This window comes from Mustela erminea, chromosome 5 (genome assembly GCF_009829155.1).
Source record: "Mustela erminea isolate mMusErm1 chromosome 5, mMusErm1.Pri, whole genome shotgun sequence".
NCBI lineage: Eukaryota > Metazoa > Chordata > Mammalia > Carnivora > Mustelidae > Mustela > Mustela erminea.
The window spans coordinates 31,222,359-31,242,417 of NC_045618.1; the positions used below are offsets into that span (position 1 = coordinate 31,222,359).

Genomic DNA, 20,059 nt, shown 5'->3' on the forward strand with positions numbered 1-20,059 from the left:
CAGGAACCCACCCGGCACGGGCTCACCGCCCAGACCCGCTCCGGTTTGCTTCCGGGCGCACAGCGCAACCCCGCCCCGGCCTTCCTGTCGGTCCCTGTGTCCCAGCAGCGGTCGGCTTTGTACCTCACTGTTTCCAAGCGTAGCAGGACCCCCACTCGTCCCGGTCCTGCTTCTCTGGTCCGTTCCTTCTTCCCTTCCCTCCGGTGGTGATTCTGAACCTCCCTCCAGAAGCCGCAAGCCACCGACTCCCCTTTCCTTCTGGGCAGGGACCCGCAGAAGGTGCAGCCGGCGTCCGGGCTTCCCTCCCTGCTCCGCCCCCTCGCCCCCACTGGCTATGTGGAGAACACGTGACCAATTCTGGCCAATGAGATGGGGGGAGTTTGCGGCGCGGAACCCGGGCCGCTGCCCTTGGAGAACGTTGGGGCTGCTAGTGGCCGACAGGCGACTCCCGGCTGTGCAGAGAAAAGGGCACGTGGGCAGAACGGAGACTTGGGACACCTAACCCCCGCCCCGCCTCAACCTCTGCTTCTTTCTGTCCCCGGGCTGGCTTGCCCCTGCCCCTCACTGAAGAGAGGATCATGCACGACGAGTTAGGGCAGCTGATCAGAGTCCATTCCTCGCTCAGCTATTCACCAGATGTGTGACTTTGGCCACATCTCTGCTCTTCAGTTTCTTCATCTGTAAAATGAACAAACTCACTGCCTCATAAGGGTGTGGGTGGAGTGGAAATGAGACAATGTGTATAGAATGCTTAGCCGTTCCTGGGAGGGCAGGCTCTGGGCGCTGTCGCCACTGAATTATAACCCCTCTACAAGTTCTCACTAGCTAAAGGACCTCACGCTAGTTACTCAACTTCTCCGCATCTCAGTCTCCTGCTCTGTAAAATGGGAACAATAGTCCCATCTCATAAATGTGTAGAGGATCCAAGTAGTTAATTCATGCAAACAGCTTTATTTTTTATAGATTTTATTTATTTAAGACAGAGAACAGACAGAGACAGAGACAGCACAAGCCAGGAGAAAGGGTGAAGGAGAAGCAGACTCCCCGCTGAGCAAGGAGCCTGATGTGGGGCTCAATGCCAGGACCCTGGGATCATGATCCAAGCCGAAGGCAGATGTTTAATCTACTGAGCCACCCAGGCACCCCTCATTCAAAGAATTTAAACAGCACACACGTCTTCAGAAATTTGCTGTCAGGGCTCCTGGGGCACCCTTGTAGTTCCTTTGGGGTATAAAACTAGGAGCAGAATTGCTGGGCATGTGTCACTTCACTAGGTAATGCTAAAGTGTTTTCCAAAGTGGTTAGACTAATTTACACTCCCTGGCAGTCTGTGAAAGTTTCCATTACTCCCCATCCTTGCCAAGACCCAGTACTGTAAAACTAAAGTTTGTGCCAATCTGATGGCATGGAATGGTTTTCTGTGGATTTCCTTGATCGCAATGAAGTCCAGGCATTTTTATTTCCTCTTCTAAAAAACACCTGTTCATGACTTTGCCCCCTCTCCCCAGCCCTTCTTTTTGCCCACCCCACCCCCCTTTTAAATGATTTTATTTAACAGAGAGAGCACAGCAGGGGGAACAGCAGGCAGAGGGAGAAGTAGGCTTGCTTAGTAGGGAGCCGGATGCCGGGCTCCATCCCAGGACCCTGGGATCATGACCTGAGCCAAAAGCAGATGCTTAAAGACTAAGCCATTAACTTTTAACAGTAAGCATTCACACACACACACACACACACACACACACACACACACACACACACACACACTTTGTGTTGCACCTTCTCCCAGTCTGTCATTTTATTTAAAAATCTTGTGAATTTTTAAAAAAGATATTATTTGATGAGAGAGAGAAAGCATAAACAGGCTGAGTGGCAGGCAGGAGAGGGAGAAGCAGACTCCTCGCTGAGCAGGGAGCCCGAGGTTGGGCTCGATCCCAGGACCCGGAGATGACGACCTGAGCTGAAGGCAGATGCTTAACCACCTAGGCATCCCCCACCCTCCCAGCCCCAGTTTGCCATTTTATTTATTTATTTTTATTTTTAAAAAGATTTTATTTATTTATTTGACAGAGAAAGATCGCAGGTAGGCAGAGAGAGAGAGAGGAGGAAGCAGGCCTCCTGCGGAGCAGAAAGCCAGATGCGGGGCTCGATCCCAGAGCCAAATTGGATCATGACCCGAGCTGAAGGCAGAGGCCTTAACCCACTGAGCCACCCAGGCACCCCCAGTTTGCCATTTTATGTTTTTTTTTTTTTTTTAAGATGTTATTTATTTACTTGAGAGAGGGACAGTGAGAGAGAGCATGAACGAGGAGAAGGTCAGAGAGAGAAGCAGACTCCCCATGGAGCCGGAAGCCCGATGCGGGACTCGATCCCGGGACTCCAGGACCATGACCTGAGCCGAAGGCAGTCGTCCAACCAACTGAGCCACCCAGGCGTCCCCAGTTTGCCATTTTAAATACCAGTATCTTTCAGTAGTCTTTTGGAGTGGCTAATTTGAGTTTGAGATACTCTTTTTTCTTGTTAACTTGAAATGGGACAGAATTGCAGTGGCCTGCTGCCTTGCTCTTCTAGGTTCTCCAGGTCTGTCAGGAGCCTTACTCATCTGCCACTTTCTCCCTCAGCACCTCCACCCCTGCAGTCATGTGCACTGTTTCCACTTCGGAGGTCTCTGGACTCTGCTTCTCCTCATCTCTGTGCCCTTGTAGGCTAGGCCCACTGCGGCTCCACGTGGCAGTCCCCTGCGGTGTCACAGGAAGCTGTCAGGTGTGATACCAACTGCTGGTTACCAGTTATTAGAGAACTGGGGTGCCTGGCTGGCTCAGTCGGTTGAGCAGGCAACTCCTGATCTCAGGGTTGTGGGTCTGAGTCCCACGCTGGGTGTAGAGATTACTTTTTTTAAAAAGCACTAAAAAGGCACCTGCCTGGGTTGCTCAGTTGGTTAAGCGTGATCCTGGGGTGCTCAGATTTGAGCACCGAGTTGGGCTCCCTGCTCTGCGGGCAGTCTGCTTCTCCATCTTTCTCCAACTTCTGCTCTCTCTCTCTCACTCAAATCAATAAATAAAATCTTAAAAAACAAAACAAAACACTAAAGGACTCATGATTTCTTTCAAAAGGTCTTTAGAAATCAGCGAGAGAGGCTCGAGGCTGTCCCAGTGTCTCCCGCATTTGCTAGTACTTCCAAATGGCAAAGAGGTCCCCCTCTGCCTCAGAGGGCTGCACGGACAGGTGGGGTATGCATTGTTGCGGAGGAGGGCAGTTAGAGATCCCCCATGCTTTCCCTCCCTCCCCACTTCTTTTGGTTGCACCGACACTGAGCTGTAGCCACAGGATGTGCCTCATGGCAGAAAAAAGGGCTGAGCATTCTGGGGTCTTGCTGCCCTCTTGTCTTGGACAGTCACAGAAAGCACCCGAGAGACCTGCTTGTGTGAAGAGGTAGAGGTTTATTGAAATATAAACATTCGAGAACATGTAGGATAGAAAATAACCACCACATATACAGACACTTGCTGCAAGAGGACATTTGAGGTATTTATCACTGCCTAGGCTACCCATGTGCTAGCACATTTTCCTGGCCAGAGTACACAGAGACAGGGAGGGGAGGGGAGGAGCCGGAGCAGTCCTGGCCCACGGCCTGCCCTGAGGCCTTCCGGGAAAGCTTCTCTTGCCAGGGTCCCTGCTCCTGGGACACCTGCTGGCATCCCCACTCTTGGGCTTTCAAGCTGCCTGGGGAAGGGGAGAGGATCTAATGACCAGAAAGCCTCAGTATGCTGTCCCCGCATCCTCTGGCTGGGAAGAGTCCATCCTTCGTGACCAAACCCCTGAGAAAGACAAACTGGCCAAATGCTGCGACACTTTCAGGTGGGCCCAGCGCCAGCCAACTGGGCTCCTTCATGGCACCAGATCCCAGAGGCCCTTCTCTGCTGACCAGAGTGGGTAAGGCGGGAAGGCTCCTGAGGCCAGAAGAGGGTCAGGCCCCAGCGGCAGGGCTGTGTGAGAGTGTGTGTGGGAGAGCGAGTGCGTGGAAGGCCGGGGAAGGGGCGAGAAGATGGCAGTCCAGCAGAGCTGCGGCTCACCAGGCTGAGGTAGCTGTTTTGTGCTCAAGCTTTTGATTTCCCTTTCCTTTCATAGGGCAGAATGCTAGTCATGCGAGGGCTCCTGCAGGCGGCGTGGCCTGTCACCACCAGAGCCTGATGACGTTACAGTGGGTGGTGTTCCAGGAGCTCTGCAGGGCCTACTCAATGAGAGGTGAGCCTTGCGTGGCAATCAGTCATCTTTCCAACACCGGAGCAGCCTGCTCCAGCCCAGGGTCCCAGAGGAGGACGGAGTTCTCCCCTCTTCCAAGAGCATCTCCTTATCCCCTGGGGCGGCTCAGCCTCTCTGTCCTGCCCCTACCCTGAGATGGGAATGCTGAGTGAAGGGCAACCATTCTGTCCCCATCCTGGGGAGCCAGGGAGGGGTGTGGGACAAGCCCTGCTCTAGCATGAAATGGGTCAGGGGCCATCTCCCGAACTGTGTGGTCTCAGGACCCAACCTTTGAGAGCACAGGCCTCTTATTCCACTGCCTTCCCCACCACTGTGATCCCTGAGTCATCTCTCCTGCCTGCCTCCCCGCCTCCTCACTGGGGTCTTAGCAAAGGGCTGGAGGGGCTGGGGTACCAAATGTTTGCTCGGCTTTGGGGATAATCTGCTTTCATTTCTTTGGTGCTACAATAACAACAATAAAAATTAAAAACAAAAAAGTCAGCAAAACACATATAAAAAGGATTTCAGAGATGCAAATACTTCCTGAAGAACATCAACAATTACAAATCTGAGGTATTTCAATGAACCTGACATCAGCAGGTCTGGGGATGCTGGGGCTGAGGTGACCCCATGAGAAGGGAGGGCCCAAGGGACAAGTGGGCTGTTCTTGGGAGAGCTGGCCAACAAGGGTGAGTGAAGGCGTGAGGTCTGGGAGGGCCAGAAAAGGGTCAGTGTGAAACGGGTGCCAGGGCCTGCCTGGGCAGCCCCCTGTGGCTCTGCTTCTCCCTCAGCAGGTACCCAGTAAGCCCTGGACCTTGAGGACTGCCCTCGTGTGCCCCTTCCTGGGACCACTAAAAGGGGAGTATAGGGCCCTGAGAACTGTCTCAAGACTTGAATTTGAGGGACCCACACCCCTGGAACCAAAAATGGTAGGGAAGGCAGGTTAGGAGGGCCCCATCCCATGCTCAGGAGTGAAGGGCCACAAAGGCATGGTCCTCGGCTCTCACAGCCCCACATGGGAGTTAAAGATCGGAGGACTGAGCAAGGGAAGAGGCCAGTGACCCTGGGGTCATGACAGAGGGAAGGGGAAGGGCAATAAATTAAAGGGGAAGGGCTGTGGAGGGCCTCCAGCCCTGTGCCGGCTTACAGATTGTCGATACACCGTGCCCGGGACGGGAGGTGGCCTGGGAACCAAGGAGGAAGGAAGCTGGATGCCGGCAGACCCCGCCCAGTTCTCCAGGACGATCCCTGATTGGACAACGCTGCCCTGTCCTGCCCCTGCAGCCTCTCCCTGTCCCCAGAGTACAGCAGGACCTGAACGAAGCCTGGATAGACGGACACGTCCAAACTCTAGTCTGGCCAAATGGTGTTTGACATGGGCTCCGTGAGATGAGGTAAATTCTGTGCATCAACCTCCTTCACTCTCGACAGGAGAGTGGGGCATGGGGAGCTGGGTCCTGCCCCTCAGAGGGACCAGCTGGTGGAGGGCTCGGCGCTGGGGGTGCCCCGGGACGAGGTAGGACTTGGTGAGCAGTGAGAGCTGCTGCTGCCGCTGGCGCTGCCACCCACGCTCTGGGGGGTGGGCCCCGCGATCAGGTGGACCACAGGCTTCTGGGCGAACAGCACACCTGAGGGGCGGTGGGGGGTAGTGAGTGTGAGCAGCTGAGGAGACATGGGGCCTGTGCGCTCTGGCCCCGCAGGTGTGCGCCCCTCCGCACCCTGCGCCTCCGACCAAGTCCCGCATGCCTTCCACCTTCCCCCTTCAGGTGCTCCAGGGCCGGCCAGGGGGCAGAGAGGTAAGCCATGCTTTTCAGGAGACGTCCCCAGTGCCGTGTGGGTGCAGTGGGATGGGGATGGAAGGAACCAAGAGCAGGGCTCAGAAGGCAAGGCCCGGCTAGTCAGGAAAGGCTCCGGAGGAGGAGAGCGCGCCTGGGATGGCAGAAAGCATGGTCAGAGGAAGGGCTGTCATGCCAGGCAGAGCAGAGCCAGGCAGGGCTGTGGTGGGGAGGCTGCCTGGCAGCAGGGACTCATGAGCAGGAGGAGGGGTGCAGAAGGCGAGTGCCCTCTGGGGAGGCCACAGAGACAGGAGGCCTGTATGCCTCTTGGGGGAAGGGTCTCACCCTGCACCTTGGTGATGGGGACGCCCCTGAGGGTTTTTAGAAGAGGGACATGATGAGATCTGTGTTTTAAAATGCTCTCTGTGGGGCTGGGAGGAATTGGGGCCTGCCAGGAAGCTACTCCAACAGCGGGGAGAGGCCCAAACCGGGGCAGTGGGGTGCGAGGCAGCAAGAGGGGGCAGAGAGCAGAGTAGCAGGGTCCAAGCGGCTCGGGGGGCCTTCGGGGACAACTTCCTGGTTCCTGGCCAGTGCAACTTGCACACCCACTGACAAAGGGGCACAGGTGGGAACAGGGGACCAGGGGTTGAGGCAGGTGAGGGCTGGGAAACCTTCAGCTCTCTTCTGACTGCTCCCCGTTCTGAGAGAAGGAGGCATTTATTCCCTCCTTTCTCCTGAGAGAGGATGACAGCATTATTAGCTCCAGACACAGATCCCCTTCTTCCCTGCTTTCTCCGTGGACCCACTCACAGCCTCCCAGACTCCTAGACCATAGAACACCACCAGATGGCAAAAGACACCTAGGTCTTGCCTGCTGGCTCGCCTGGTCTCCTCGAGGGGCCCCCCCATGTCAGGCAGAGGCCTTCCCCATCTGACTGGCCTTACTGCGTCTCTGCAGGCTGCCCCCCAGGAACTCCGGCCATTCCTGGGCTGCAGCGCCAAGGCCCAGCGCCAGTGGCCCAGCAGAGAGCCAGCCAGAGCATGAGGCCTGCAGTGCGGCGCCCCACGGGGGCCCTGCACCCAGCTAAGAGGAGCATTCAAAGGACAGAGCACTTCCTGAGGAAATGCCCCAGGGTGATGGAAGGTGCAGCTTTAAGACCCTCCATGGGGCACGTCCCGGGCCCGCCATCTAACACGAGGCCAGCAGGCCTGGGCTCCCCTGGCCCACCCATCAAGCTACTCGTAGCAGGAGTGGGCGGGCTCGTTCCCAAACGCACACCTAAACCAAAGACATGGGGCTGGGGAAAGGGCTGGTTTCTAGCAACTGCAAAGACCTGGTGGAGGTGCTAAACCCACCACCAGCCAACAAACAAACCACTGCCCAACTAGACTGAGAGGGACAACTGGGAAGGACTGGGTGGGATCCTATACACAGGGGCTGCTTCAGCCACACTCGGATTCCTCCGCCTGCCTGTCAGCCCTTGGTCGGTTGTGAACAAAGGGAACAACAGGAGGTGTTCAGGGAGAGCGGGCTTGAGCTAGTTGGAGGAGAGCGGTGCGTCACAGGACCCTGACAGCAGTGGCGGAGGTGGCTCAGGACATGATATTTAGGGAAAGGGGATGGAGTAAATTACAGAGCTTCACACTCAAGGACAGTTGCAATTAACAAGCCAGCCATTGGTCAAAAGGGTCAGACGGAGGGTTTCTATGGTTCTGTCAAAGCTGGTTGGGGGAGAACCTGTCATCCCATTAGCAACCCTCAGCTTCTCCTAGGCTGGAAAAACCATTCAACCCTTGAGACTACATATAAGAAAGCTAGCCCTAAAAGGGTTCAGACGGGAGCGTGACAAGCAGGACCAGCCAGGGCCACCATTCCGTGGCCCCCATGACAGCTCCGAGAGCCTTACCTGCGTAGGTGGTGCCATCGATGTCCACAGACATGTTGATGCTCCCGATGCTGCCTGTGGCCAGGTTCAGTGCTGCAGCCGAGGCCTCCGATCTGTCTTCTGCTGGGGACAAGGGAGACAGCAGGCCTGGTCAGGCCTCCTAGCACTGCGGTGTCCTCTCCGAGGCCCTCCCACTCGCCTGGACTGGCCACGCTGGCCGAGGCCTCCCACATCCAGAAAGCATCCTTACAACCTTCTCCTGAGGGTCAGATCTGGCAAGAGAACCCAGGCTTGCCAATGGCCTATCACTTGCTTTCTCCGTTCTCGGTTGAGCCACTTACTCCCCCACTCCTCTGGGGTCCAAGGAAAGGGATCGCAGGCAGTAAGGCACTGACCCAGCTCCCAGCTGTACACTAACACTTTCAACGTGATTTGGTCACCCTAACTAAGCACCCACCACCCATCTGGGGAAACGGAGATGAGGAAGACCTAGTCACTACCTTGGAGAACCTGCCTTTCCTCCTCCTCCTCTCCTTAAGTGGGCTGGGTCCTCAAGGAGAGGGTCTGCCTACCCAGTGTGGGGCTGGCACCTATAACCCATTTCAACCTGACCATCTGTACAAAGCTGCAGGTGCTGGCACCCAGGGCCTCTGCCTGGCTCACCCCAGACTCTGCCCTTTCACCATGCAGCCAAGAATTCTTCCAAATGAGCTGTTTTTCGTGTCTGGCTGCTGCAGGACCAGAGGCACCAGCCCTGAGAGGGGAGGGAACAGAGCGGAGCTGTTGCTGCCAGCGTCCTTCTGCTCCTCAGCTGGGAGCAACTCAGGGAGTGCCAGCAAATACGCACAGCTCCCTCCACACCTGACTTCTTCCCATCACGTGCTTGCTCAAGTTTGTTCTGCGATAGAATCAAGGGCAAGAATAGCAAAGAAAATGTGCATGGGGTTGGGGGGAGAAAGGAGGAACAAGGGGCATGGAGTGTGTGATTCTGGAGAGGAGAAGGCAGGGCACTTGAAAAATGAGGAGGGGAAGGGAAGGATGTCAACGATGCTGCCAAACTTGTATTTCCTCTTTCCCCATGGTTCGGAGGATCACAGGCAACCTGGCCTGAGGCACTTGGCCTCCCTGGGGAGATGCTGCCTTCCGCCCACAGCCCAGATCTACATCCGGGGAGGCACTGCAGGGGAAGGCTAAGCCCTTTCATTTGGACAGATCAAAAGGCTAGTGAGGAAGAGAAGCACAGCAGCTGTCCCTGAGGGCCTCTGGCCCCTCCTCCTCCTAGAACTCCTTTTTTTGGCCGGAGAACAGGGTGCTGCCTGAGGCAATTTCTGGTCAGCTTGGTGAGCTGAGGTCCCAGTGGCCACAGAAGCCCCATGTGGCTTTCTGGCCCTAAGATGGTTCTGGGAGGTAAACGGGCCCCTCAGGGGAGCCCATGTCAGCACCCAGAACGGGGGAGGCCCTGCCCGGGGCCCAGCGCTCACCCCTGCCGTTGATCCTGATCTTCATGGGCAACTGCCGTGCCATGGTGAACAGGCTGCGCTGGAAGGCCTGCTGCACCAGGCGCTGCTCCTCCTCTGACAACCGGGGTGCCTTCTTCTCAGGGGGTTCCCCTGACTCCAGCCGCTCCCGCAGCTGCTCCAGCGTGGCCGTCCGGGTACCGGCCTGCTGGCCTGCCAAGCTCACGGGCACAGCCAGGCGATTTGGCACGGGCACTGTCGTCACCGGGACTCCATCACCTGGCAAAGGCACCAGATTCACAAATTCACAACCCTCTTCCCCACCTGACAGTGGGCTCTGCCACTCCCGCCCTGCCCACCCTCCTCCCCCCGGGCCCTGCAGACCTTTCCTGAGAGTGGCTGCTGGGGATATCCGAGGGCTGCTGGCGTTGGCACCACTACTGGAACCCAGCCCGAGGATAGGGAAGCGGATCTTGGGTGGGGAGAGAAGGGCAGGGGCCCCAGCAGTGGCAGCGGCGGCGGCAGCGGGCGAGTAGCCAAGGAGGGAGGAGCTGTAGCTAGGCCGCCGGCCCTCCCTCCGGTTGCCGTCAATGGCTGCCTGGAGCTCGGCCGGGGAGCTCAAAGCTTTCTTCTCACACTCATAGGCATAGAGATACTTCATGTACCTGGAGGGAAGGAAGGAAGGGAGGAGAATAATCCAGAACGGTACCAGAGGCCACCCAGTTTAAGTTTATGGCTCTCTGTGGGACAGGCCTCTGGGACACAGGGTCACTTGGCAGAAGAGAAGGTCCAGGGTGGCCGGATGCCCTGTCCCAGGCCCCTCTAGCTGCTACTCAACACTGTACCAAAACTCTGCTCCAACTGGAGGAAACTGTTCTTTAAAAGAAAGAAAGGACATCTTCACTCCCGTTTTCTGTTTGTTTGGGCACCATTTTAGGTGCTGTTTAGACACGTTTTTGCAATGTCTTCCTGGCTCCTAGATGCCCTCACCATTCTGAGTCAGCCAGGTCAGGTAGGAGCAATGTTTCCTGTCCTTCTTTGCATCACATATCGTAAGAAGCACTTCTCTATCCAAGAACCTTGAGAGAAGGAGCCCTTCTTTCTAGCGTACTGCCTCACTGATGCTCATTCCTTAGTCTCCAGAGAGCAACACCCAGTGTGATGCAGTGAATGGGTTCCCCTCGGCCCTCACTCTCTGATGCTACTCTTGGTTCCCTTGCTCCTATGACCCCCATAATTAACTCAGATGATGATGAAAATAGGTCCAAATCCCAGGTCCTCTGTTGCTGGGCAGGCGGAGTGTTGGGTAGGAGGGGCTAGGCTTAGGGCGGAGGTGTCTCGTCAGAAACAATGTCCTGGAAAGAGTGGCTACAGGGCCAGAAGCCCAGGGGGGAATCTCAGTTCTACCACTACTAGTTGGTATGGCCTTGATCAAACCTTTTAAACTCTGAGACTCTGTTTCTGTTTCCTGAAAAATGAGATAACACCTATCTCACAGGGTTGATGGTGAGGTCTGAAAGAAATAGAATAGCAAAGTAGCCTAGGGAGACACTTGGGAAATGGTGGCTCTCACGATCACCCAGGTCTAGAAAGAGATTCGTCTCAGAAAGCTCCTGGCTACGTTGAGAATTCCTCCCATCTTGCCCTCTGTACAGTGGAATTTCCTTCCTTCCTCTCCTCTAGGTTAAAACATCCCCTTTCTCCCAGATCAGCTTCCTTTCCCTGGGGCCCCAGCCACTCACTGGGTCCTCAGGGTAAAGGCGGCGCTGGTGATTGATGTGGGCAGGTTCAGGCCTTTGGTGATCTCCCGCCAGATCTTCTTGTTGATGATCTCCACCAGGCCCCCCTTCTCTGTCACCAGCTTATATAGCATATACAGGTCCAGGATCTGCTTGGCCATGATGGGGATTCGGTTGATGGGGGTCCCTGGGATTGTCCAAATAGAGAAAAAAAGTGTTGCGTCATCAAGCAGAGAAAGAAGACATATGCATGTGCCCAGCTTTTGCGGAGTTGGAAATATGGTCACGAATCTGCTTTAATCGGACTCAAATTCCCAAAGCTGGAAGCTATCAGACTAGCTGCCAGTTCTCCTTGGGATGAGCAGAAACACAGGTCCAACTCACAGGCTTTGTGAGCCTCTCTGGCTCTGTCCTCCCATCTGTAAATAACAGGGCTGCACTAGATGGCTTCAAAGTTGAGTTGTTGTGGGGTTTTGCTTTGTTTTTTTGTTTTTTGTTTTTTTTTTTGACTAGCAGGATGAGTCCAGATTCTTTCCTAATGATGTGGTAACTCACACTCCTCTGGGGCCTTCAGAAGATGCTGCTCTGCGCACCGCCCCCCCCCCCCCCCCCCGCCACCTTCCACCGCCCCCGCCCGCCCCCCTACATGCACAGCTCTGGCGCCCTTTTAACAGTGTACACAGTGTAACAGTGTTTTCATTTGCATACCGCCTGCTTCCTCCTCTCCTGCAGCAGGACAGAGAAATGTTTTCTCTCCCTTGTCTCCACCAGTCAAAGGAGCTGCTGGACACCATGTCTCCAGGGGATGAAAAGCCACTGAACGACTCTCTCCCCACTAACCGCTCCATCCCTCCCTGGCCTCTGAAAGAGGGAGGGTCAGAGTGGCTTCCGCCACTGGCCCCGAAGGGAAGTGAGAGGAGCCGGGGACTTGATTAGGAAGCCTGGCACCAGGCAGGAAGGCCCACTAATGAGCACCAGGGGACGGCAGGGAGGGCGGGCCCGGGGCCCTTTCACAGGCCACTGGGATGCTAGGCAGGAGGCGTGATGGATGACTGTCATTTGGCAGCCTCAGGATTAATGATCCAGAGGTCAGAGGGGAGAATTCCACAGGGAAGGGTCACCGGCCGGGGCAGTGTTTGAGACTTGTTGCCTTTTGATGACAAACTCCTTGTACTGCACACAGGCTGCTCCTCTCGGCCTCGGCCCCCTCCCACCGCCCTGGTCTTACTGAGGCCTCACTGACTAACTGGAGGCCGGTAAGCCAGCTTGATTTTCGAGAAGTGCTGTTTGTCTCAGCTCCTCCTGCTTCTTTCTTTCTGGTCATGGAATGGTATTTTCTTCCCAGCCCTGAAATGCGGGCTTCGTACAGCTCTTTCACAGGGTAATTCACGTGAGGGAACGGAGCAAAGAGTCCCAAGAAGAGCAAGCAGCAGGAACACGGCGGGGGGGTGGGGGGGGACGGACCTGTGTGGCAGCACCTGACCTCTTTTCTAAGTGTGAGGAGGGAGCAGGAGGTCCTCCAGAACTCTGTCTTGGTCAGCTGGTCCTCGGAGGCTCAAACACAAAGGGGTCACAGTGTTAGACCCAAAGGTTCACAGGTAAACTAGGAGATACTGTGGGTACATGGCCAGGACACACAGCTTGTGTTGGTTAACTTCTCTTCCCTGTGCTGCTCTGAACGATAAAACGAATTCCTGGTGAGGCAGAGCTGGTCTCCTGGCAGGACAGGGCTAAGGTCTGCCTCCTGTGGGAGGCCCGTCTGCCCGAGCACACACACGGCCCAGGCCAGGTCACATCCTCATGGCACCACCTGGAGACTCTGGAAGACCACTCTCAAGGTCCCCTCCCATTTCCAGAAACTTCTAGGACATCTTCAGGGTGACCTGTTCACTTCCAAGTCAGAATGTTCACCCTGAGCCCACCGTTATCCCCAAAGCCAGCCCCTCCTTTCCGCCCATGGCGGCCTCTTACCCACGTACTCTACGTGCGCACTGCAGCCACGACGACACTCACTCTCCTGCTCCACACCCACAGACCCTGACGCCTACCCGGTCTCATCACCCGGGTCCCACACACCCCTTGAATGACTGCCTTTGAAGTGTTTCAAGCATCCTGATGACGCGCTCTCTCACTCTCTAGCTCGGTCTCCTCACGACCCTCCCCAAACCAGGCTCATTTCTACTCCACTCTCTGCTTCGTGCTCTCCCTCATCAAGCCTCATGTGACCTGCCTCTGCTCAAATCCTCTCCACACTGGCCTTCAGGAAGAATCTTCTAACTACCCCAGTTTGGAGGGATTTTTTCTCTCAGAATTCCTACTACAAGCCCTACAAGCTCATCAGGTGATTAGTCTCTGTCTCACGTACGTTCACCAGGCATTCCAGGAGGACTGCAACCTCTGTGAAGGCAGACAGAGACTGCTTCTCCTTCACCACTCCTTAAGTATTAGAGTGTTTAATAGATTAAACTGCCGTGCACATGGAAAAAGAAGGTGTTTCTCAAAGTCAAAACAACCAGCTATGGGTTACCCAACGGGGACCCTCAGTCGCACGTCTGTTGTGCTGGCAGTGTGCCCACCAGACCCGTCCCCAGCATCACGTGTCTGAGGCTGACAGCCCTGAGCTGAAGTCCCCTTCTCCTCTCAGGTCCCAGCAGGTTCATTAGGGTCACGACCCTTAGTAAAGAGCCTGGGGGTACAGAGGCCCAGTGTGCGTAAACTCTTTGTGGCCATGTCCCACGCAAAGTGGACCAGCAGCAGCAGAATGGATGGAGAGCTGGGGGTCCTTGAGAAGGTAAAGAATCTATGACTGCACTCAGTGGGGTGGAAGAGAAGAGGAAGCAGGGGTTAAAGAGCGGAATGCGGCCGGGTCTGTGCCAGACCCGGATGGGTGCGGCTGCGTGTGTAAGCACCAGGCAGGGGCTTGCCCAGCCGACCGCTTTCTCCAGAACAATCACCTTTGAGAACCAGCTACACTGCGGTTTTGGAGATCCATTTGCAAATGGCCTTCTGAGTTGGCGTTATTTTCATTAGAATCTCCAATGGTGGTAAACCTTCAAACATAAAGGGTGTATTTTACGTTTAGAAATGGTCATTCATGGAAGGAAGTCAGGAGAACAGGAAGTGACCGGGCTGTTTATACGGATTTTATTTGAAGATGAGTTGTGAGAGGTTCTCAGGTGTGGCTCACACTGCCTCTGGAGGCAAGTCCCTAGAGAGGAATTATACATTTACTCTGAGTAATCACTGGACTGTCTAGTTATCTGAGGTGGCTTCTCTGAAAGATAATAATGTTTTAGCTGTAGAAATTTCATGAAAAAAAAATATGCCCCTTTTTATAGTCATAGAATGTGACTGCAAGAGGCTGAGAACTGCTTCAGGAGGGGGAAACAGGCAGGTAGGGGGGCTGAGAAGACAAGGAAGGTTTCAGAAAGTGCCATTTGAAGTCAAAGCTATAAATCTAACCAACAGTGACTTCTTCCTAGCCCCTCTGGGGAGAAAGCACAGGTCTGGGGTACATGGGACCAGGTGGTGGCCCCCACAGTCACGCTCTGTGGTCCAGCCAGGCACCCTGGTTCAGAGATCAGTGGATAAGGAGACTGGGCGTGTTCTTCCCAGAACCTGGCCCTCTGCAGAACTTCTAAAAATAGCTCCCAGGGCAGGAGGCCCCCGGGGGGCTGTCAGAAACAAAGTCGAGACTGTTCTGAGTGCTAACTCGAGATGATGGCATGGTTTTCTCACATTACCCAGAAAATCCAGATATAAAACTTGCCCTGGCTTCAATTCTGACAACCAAGAAAGAGGCTGGATCCTCAGGCCAGTCTGTCTATAGTCTGCTCTGAGCCTCACGGACCTGGCACCCATCTCCTTTGTCCCAAGGAGACTCAGCTATGAAAGGGGTGGGGGCAGACAGAGGAGGACTTTTAAAAGCTGAGTTTACCTTCTGAACAAGAAAGGGAACCAATATATCATACAGGGGGTTAGGGATGAGGGATCGACACATTCAGCTCTCAGTTTACCCATCTGTGAAATGAGGAATTTGGACTAGATGACTTTCAGTCCCATGAGTCTATGAATAAAAACTTAAAACAAAAACTGATAGTCATGATTATTACTGAAGGGAGGGGGACTTGGTTTTAGGAGCTTGCCTGAATTATGGAATAATGTTGCCAAGTGATCTTGAAATGGACAGTTTAGAAACTTATCCTAGGAAGGCCGCTGTGTGGCCACAGTAGGCCTCTTTCCCCAACCCTGAGGGAAGAAGAGTGTCTCTGGCCTACTCTCTGGGTTCAACTGCATCTTCCTCTAAGGAGGCTCTTCATCTGAGAGGTGACAGTTTTCTGTCCCCAATAAATGCAAAAGCCACCTGCGAAGAACCAGGAAGGAGGCAAGCAGCCACTGCAGAGCACGCTCTGTGGGTCACTGGTGTTGGCGCAGCAGGAGGCTGAGTCTCTGCCCCGCATCGTGCCTGGGGAGTGGGGCGGTGTGTGAGCACCTGATGGGGGCCGCCTGCGTACTGTCAGTCACTGCTATCAAAGCGGGAGCTAGGATAGAGGGTAATTAATCATGCTCCTTCTGACAGGAATCCAGGGCCTTATCTGTACCCCAAGAAATGCCACTGGTCTCTAGTTCCCTCCTCAATAAAAGAGACTGACAGTTCCAACAAAGAGCGCCCTTATCAGATTTCAGCCAGGGAGCCTGAGGCAGCCCGAGGGACAGTGTAGAAAAGGCTTTTATGAGGGCCAGGGACCCTCATAGCGAGGCTGTGGGGCTCCTGGGACTTTAACCCTTGGGTGGTGGGAATGCCGCAGGGCACTGGCACTTGCAAGGCCAAAGCTGTCATCAGAAGTTTCCAGCCAGATGAAGCCAAACAAAAAAAAATCCTGTTCCCTGGCACTTTGCTCTCCTTCCTGCCACTCAGACTGCAGAGACAGAGCTAGGGCAGGGGTGAAGGCAGACGGAGTAGATGGCCTCCTTGGGCAATGGAGGCAAAGATGGGAGATGGCAGGAGTGTGGGAGGGAGGGTGACTTCCTCCCCACCGCAGAGAATAGGCCCACTCCAATGAGACCAGACGCAACTGGGGGCGCGGACCCCAGACAGAGTCACATAGCTGCCTTCCTGCCCACTGATCAGGGGTGAGGGCCCAGGACCCAGGACATGGCCCTGCCAACGACCCTCGCTGCTTTTTCTTGGCTTTAAAAAAGATCATTAATCATTTCCACTGTCTGTCAAGAGAGCTGGGCAGCTGAGTGGAGAGCCTGGAAGAGTTTAGACCCATGTGAAGCAGGGAATGTGCACAGACAGACAGGCTTCCTGTCCATTCCTCTGCATATTAATTCTTGCCCTGCTCTGGTCTTGCTGCCCAGGAACAGGCAGAGAAATGACTGGTAATTTTCCTCCTGTTTACGTACAAAATACCTCACACTAGGAAACTGGGCAGCCGCGTCAGGCAGTGTGCAGTGCAGTGGAGTGTAGTTGACTGCTCCACGAGCAGAGCAAAGGCAAGAGGCCCAGTACCCCAGTTTGCGCTGACAGGTGTCTTGAAGCCTTCTGCCTCTGATTTCCCACGGAGCAGGTCTGACAGATACCTGCTACAGAGCACGAAGCTGAAGGTCAAAGCTCGCTGGCTTCTGCGGATACCCCTATAACCATAACCACTCCTCAGATCAAAATACGCCAGGTCTCCAGTGCTGCAGGAAATTCTCATGCCCCTTCCCAATCAAAATGCATCTCCCACCTCTTCCCTCCTAGGCGACAGCCCTTTTCCTGACCTGTATCACCACAGGTGACCTGTATCACCACAGGTGATTTTTTTCAACTTTGTGTACTTGTAACCATGGCGGATCTCCTCTCTTGTGTCTGGCTTCTTTTGTTCAACATTAGGTGAGAGCAGCAGTTCATTCCTCTTTATTGCGTGCACAATTCCCTACAGGACTGTGCCACCGTTTGTCCATCCACCGCTGAGGGACACTGGGGTTCTTTCCAGTTTGGGCTCTAACAAACAGTACTGCTCTGAAGACTCCTGAGACGTCTTTCAGTGAACGCAGCATTCATTTCTGTTGCGTATACGCCCAGCAGTGGAGTTGCTGGGTATCAGGGTCGGCCTGTGTTTAGCTGTAGTAAATCCTTCCAGGTACATTTCCAAAGTGCTCGTGCCCATTTATACTCCTAGCAGCCATGCGTGGGAGCACTGGCTGTACCACAACCTGAGAGGTTCCCTTTAAACTCCTCACTCTTCATGATACTCTAGCTCAGACTAATTGCTTTAGGTGAAGGTCAATGTTAAACACTGTGTTCTCCTATGGCTAGTAATCAAATGAAGATTAGGGCTGTGTTGTCTCCTTGCTTAAAAACTCTGTTCAGGGGCGCCTGGGTGGCTCAGTGGGTTAAAGCCTCTGCCTTTGTTCGGCTCAGGTCATGATTCCAGGGTCTTGGGATCGAGCCCTGCATTGGGCTATCTGCTCAGTGGGAGCCTGCCCCTCCCACCCACCTACTTGTGATCTCTGTCAATTAAATAAAATCTTAAATCTTAAGATCTTAAGTCTTAAAACAAACAAACAAAAACCAACCCTGTACAGAGAAGTTGGCCAAGGAGTTAGGAGGAGGTGAACCACTGGGTTTTTTTCTGCTTTGACTGCTGCTGATCAATAGACCTGGCTAGTGTCTCCAGGACCCGTGGCAAAAAGTTGATGGGGAAAGGCACAACAACTCAAGGGCCTAGGATAGTGTGCTAGGAAAGCTACAACAACCCAGCAGGCTTAGGGAGTACATGGCTGTCCTCCATTGTCAAACCACAGCACTAGCTTCACCACAAGTGTAAGTGTAACCAAAGCCTTCCTTTAGACTTTTTGTGCACCAACCCTGAGGTACTAAATATTAGTTCACCTGGAACAAAGAAGGCAAAACTATCAACTCCGTTTTACCAAGCGCTGAAAGTATCAAAGTATCAATAAAAGAGTGCGGGTGGGGTGGGGTGGGGGAGGAGGGCACCTGGGTGGCTCAGGTCATGATCTCGGGGTCCTGGGATTGAGCCCCATCCTGGGATCCCGGCACAGTGAGGGATCTGCTTCTCCCCTTCCTCTCCCTCTGCCCCTCTCCCCAGCTCATGCTCTCTTTCTCTCTCAAATAAATAAAATCTTAAAAATTAAAAAAAAAAAAAAAAAGATTTGACGCCAAAGGGGCTGAATTTAATGACAAAATTGGGCTCTTCAAATTAATCATGTCTTCCAAAAACTAGGATCCCTTCCTGTTATCATGGATAACTGAACAGATATAGAGTATTAAATGACTATTACAAGTGGAAAAAAGGAAAAAAGTATAATAAAAAAAGTAATAGTAGTTGGAACACCTGGGAAGAGAAAAAGACCTAGCCTCAGACAAAGGCTAATTGTGAGACAAAGATTTGTCTTTCATTTGGGGATAAAGTTCGAAAATGAAGCCCCAAAGCCTATTTCATCTGAAAAAGCCAACATATTTTAGTCTATCAGGAAGAATGTCCATGGCACAGACCATTTACTTCAAGATACAAAGAATATATGAGAAACTGCCTCCACCAAAAGGCAAAGCAATATATGTCATGGACGTTTCCTTGCCTGAGATGGATAGATAAGCACACAACAGAAGGAAAAACACTCAAATTGCACTTTGGGGCAGACCAAACCCTTTTCCCACAGTAAATTCTTTGTATATACACATCAAGAACAGATCCAACAATCCATTTGGGAAAACCAAGGTCAGTTTGCAGCCTTGAAAAGAACTAGTGGGGGAAGGAGGGCAGCTCTCTGGGTGAGGTCTTGACAAGACTTGTCCTCTGTGTCACTAGGCAGTTCATTCACTGGTGTGTCCAGCTGGGGCAGGGAGAAGGTGCTCTGGGTGCACGCACGACATGTCAGAGCTTCCGCTGCTTATGCCCCTGCCCCCACCCCATCCTGCCTGACAGATGGCAGCCTCCGCGCCACTATGAACAGTCACATCTGCCCTTCCCTGAGAGCTAGGCCTCACCCTGAGATGAAGACTCCTCTTCCATGAAGAGTTCTACATCTGTGTTAATCGGCCAGATGCTGGCAGACCCTACTGGACACCCCACTGTGGAGGCAGACCAGCATTCTCCGCAGGGCTCAGAAGGCTGAAGGAGAGACAAGGCTGCCCACTGTCCAAACAGGAAGTGACAGAGCTGCTGGCACTAGGGGACCAGTTTCTCAAGGGCAGAAGAGGGAAAGAGCACTTGCCCAGGAGTTAGGGGACAAATGCTAAATTGGCTCTGTGGCCTTAGTCTAGTCCCTTAACCTGGTGAACTTTGCTCTCTCTACCCCTTTAGAGCTGGAGCTGTGGGGAGGAGATTGGAAAATGGGTTGACAGGGATCTCTAAAGTACACAGGATATTAAAAATAACAGCGAAATCAATTTCTTTCTGTTTCATGGCCTAGGGAACAAGAAAACAAGCTTTTCTTCCTCACTGATGAAGAATGGAATTGTTTATAAGCCTCTGCTTATCAGACTTCCAAATTAGTCCCCCTCTGGCCTACCTAGATTGCCCCCTGGAGAATCTATCACGGAATGATATCTCAGAAACCATCCACAGTCAATTTAATTAGCCAGAGAATTTTATTTACAATAGTTTGGCTTTATTTTTGGCAAAGAAACGTGTGTGTATTTTCCATACACACATGTGTGCATGTGCACACACAACTAAAGGGAAGCCAGAAGGGGCATCAGAACTCTGAAATCTCACCAATCTTTCCAGAGCAACAGGGGGTGGGGAGGGGGAGAAGCAAAACCAACTAGTTGAGTTCAGTGTGGCTTAGACAAGGAAAGGGGAGAAGCACTTGGTCTTGGGGGTCCTTAGTATGGTTTATACATAACTGTTTGGATAGAATTGCTAGAGGGGCTTCTCTTCTCTTTTTGGTCACTGAGGGTGGCTCGTTATCTGTTGGAAGCTCAAAAGACACAGTCATGGATGTAATAC

At 53.5% G+C, this 20,059-nt stretch overlaps 1 protein-coding gene across 6 annotated transcripts in view; it reads right to left on the reverse strand.

Moving 5' to 3' along the window:
- Positions 1–20,059, reverse strand: part of ARID3B (AT-rich interaction domain 3B) — a 71,062-nt gene that overhangs the window by 12,290 nt on the left and 38,713 nt on the right. For 3 of the 6 annotated variants that reach the window (XM_032342448.1, XM_032342445.1, XM_032342446.1), the window contains 5 exons: positions 11,100–11,283; positions 9,742–10,022; positions 9,382–9,636; positions 7,922–8,023; positions 3,418–5,867 (listed from right to left, as the gene is read on the reverse strand). In XM_032342448.1, the coding sequence (XP_032198339.1) occupies positions 5,704–5,867; positions 7,922–8,023; positions 9,382–9,636; positions 9,742–10,022; positions 11,100–11,283 (986 nt within the window). In that variant the 3' untranslated portion in view covers positions 3,418–5,703. Of the gene's footprint in view, positions 1–3,417; positions 5,868–7,921; positions 8,024–9,381; positions 9,637–9,741; positions 10,023–11,099; positions 11,284–20,059 lie in introns of those variants that run through there. The other 3 variants (XM_032342449.1, XM_032342447.1, XM_032342450.1) reach the window with 2 other exon arrangements.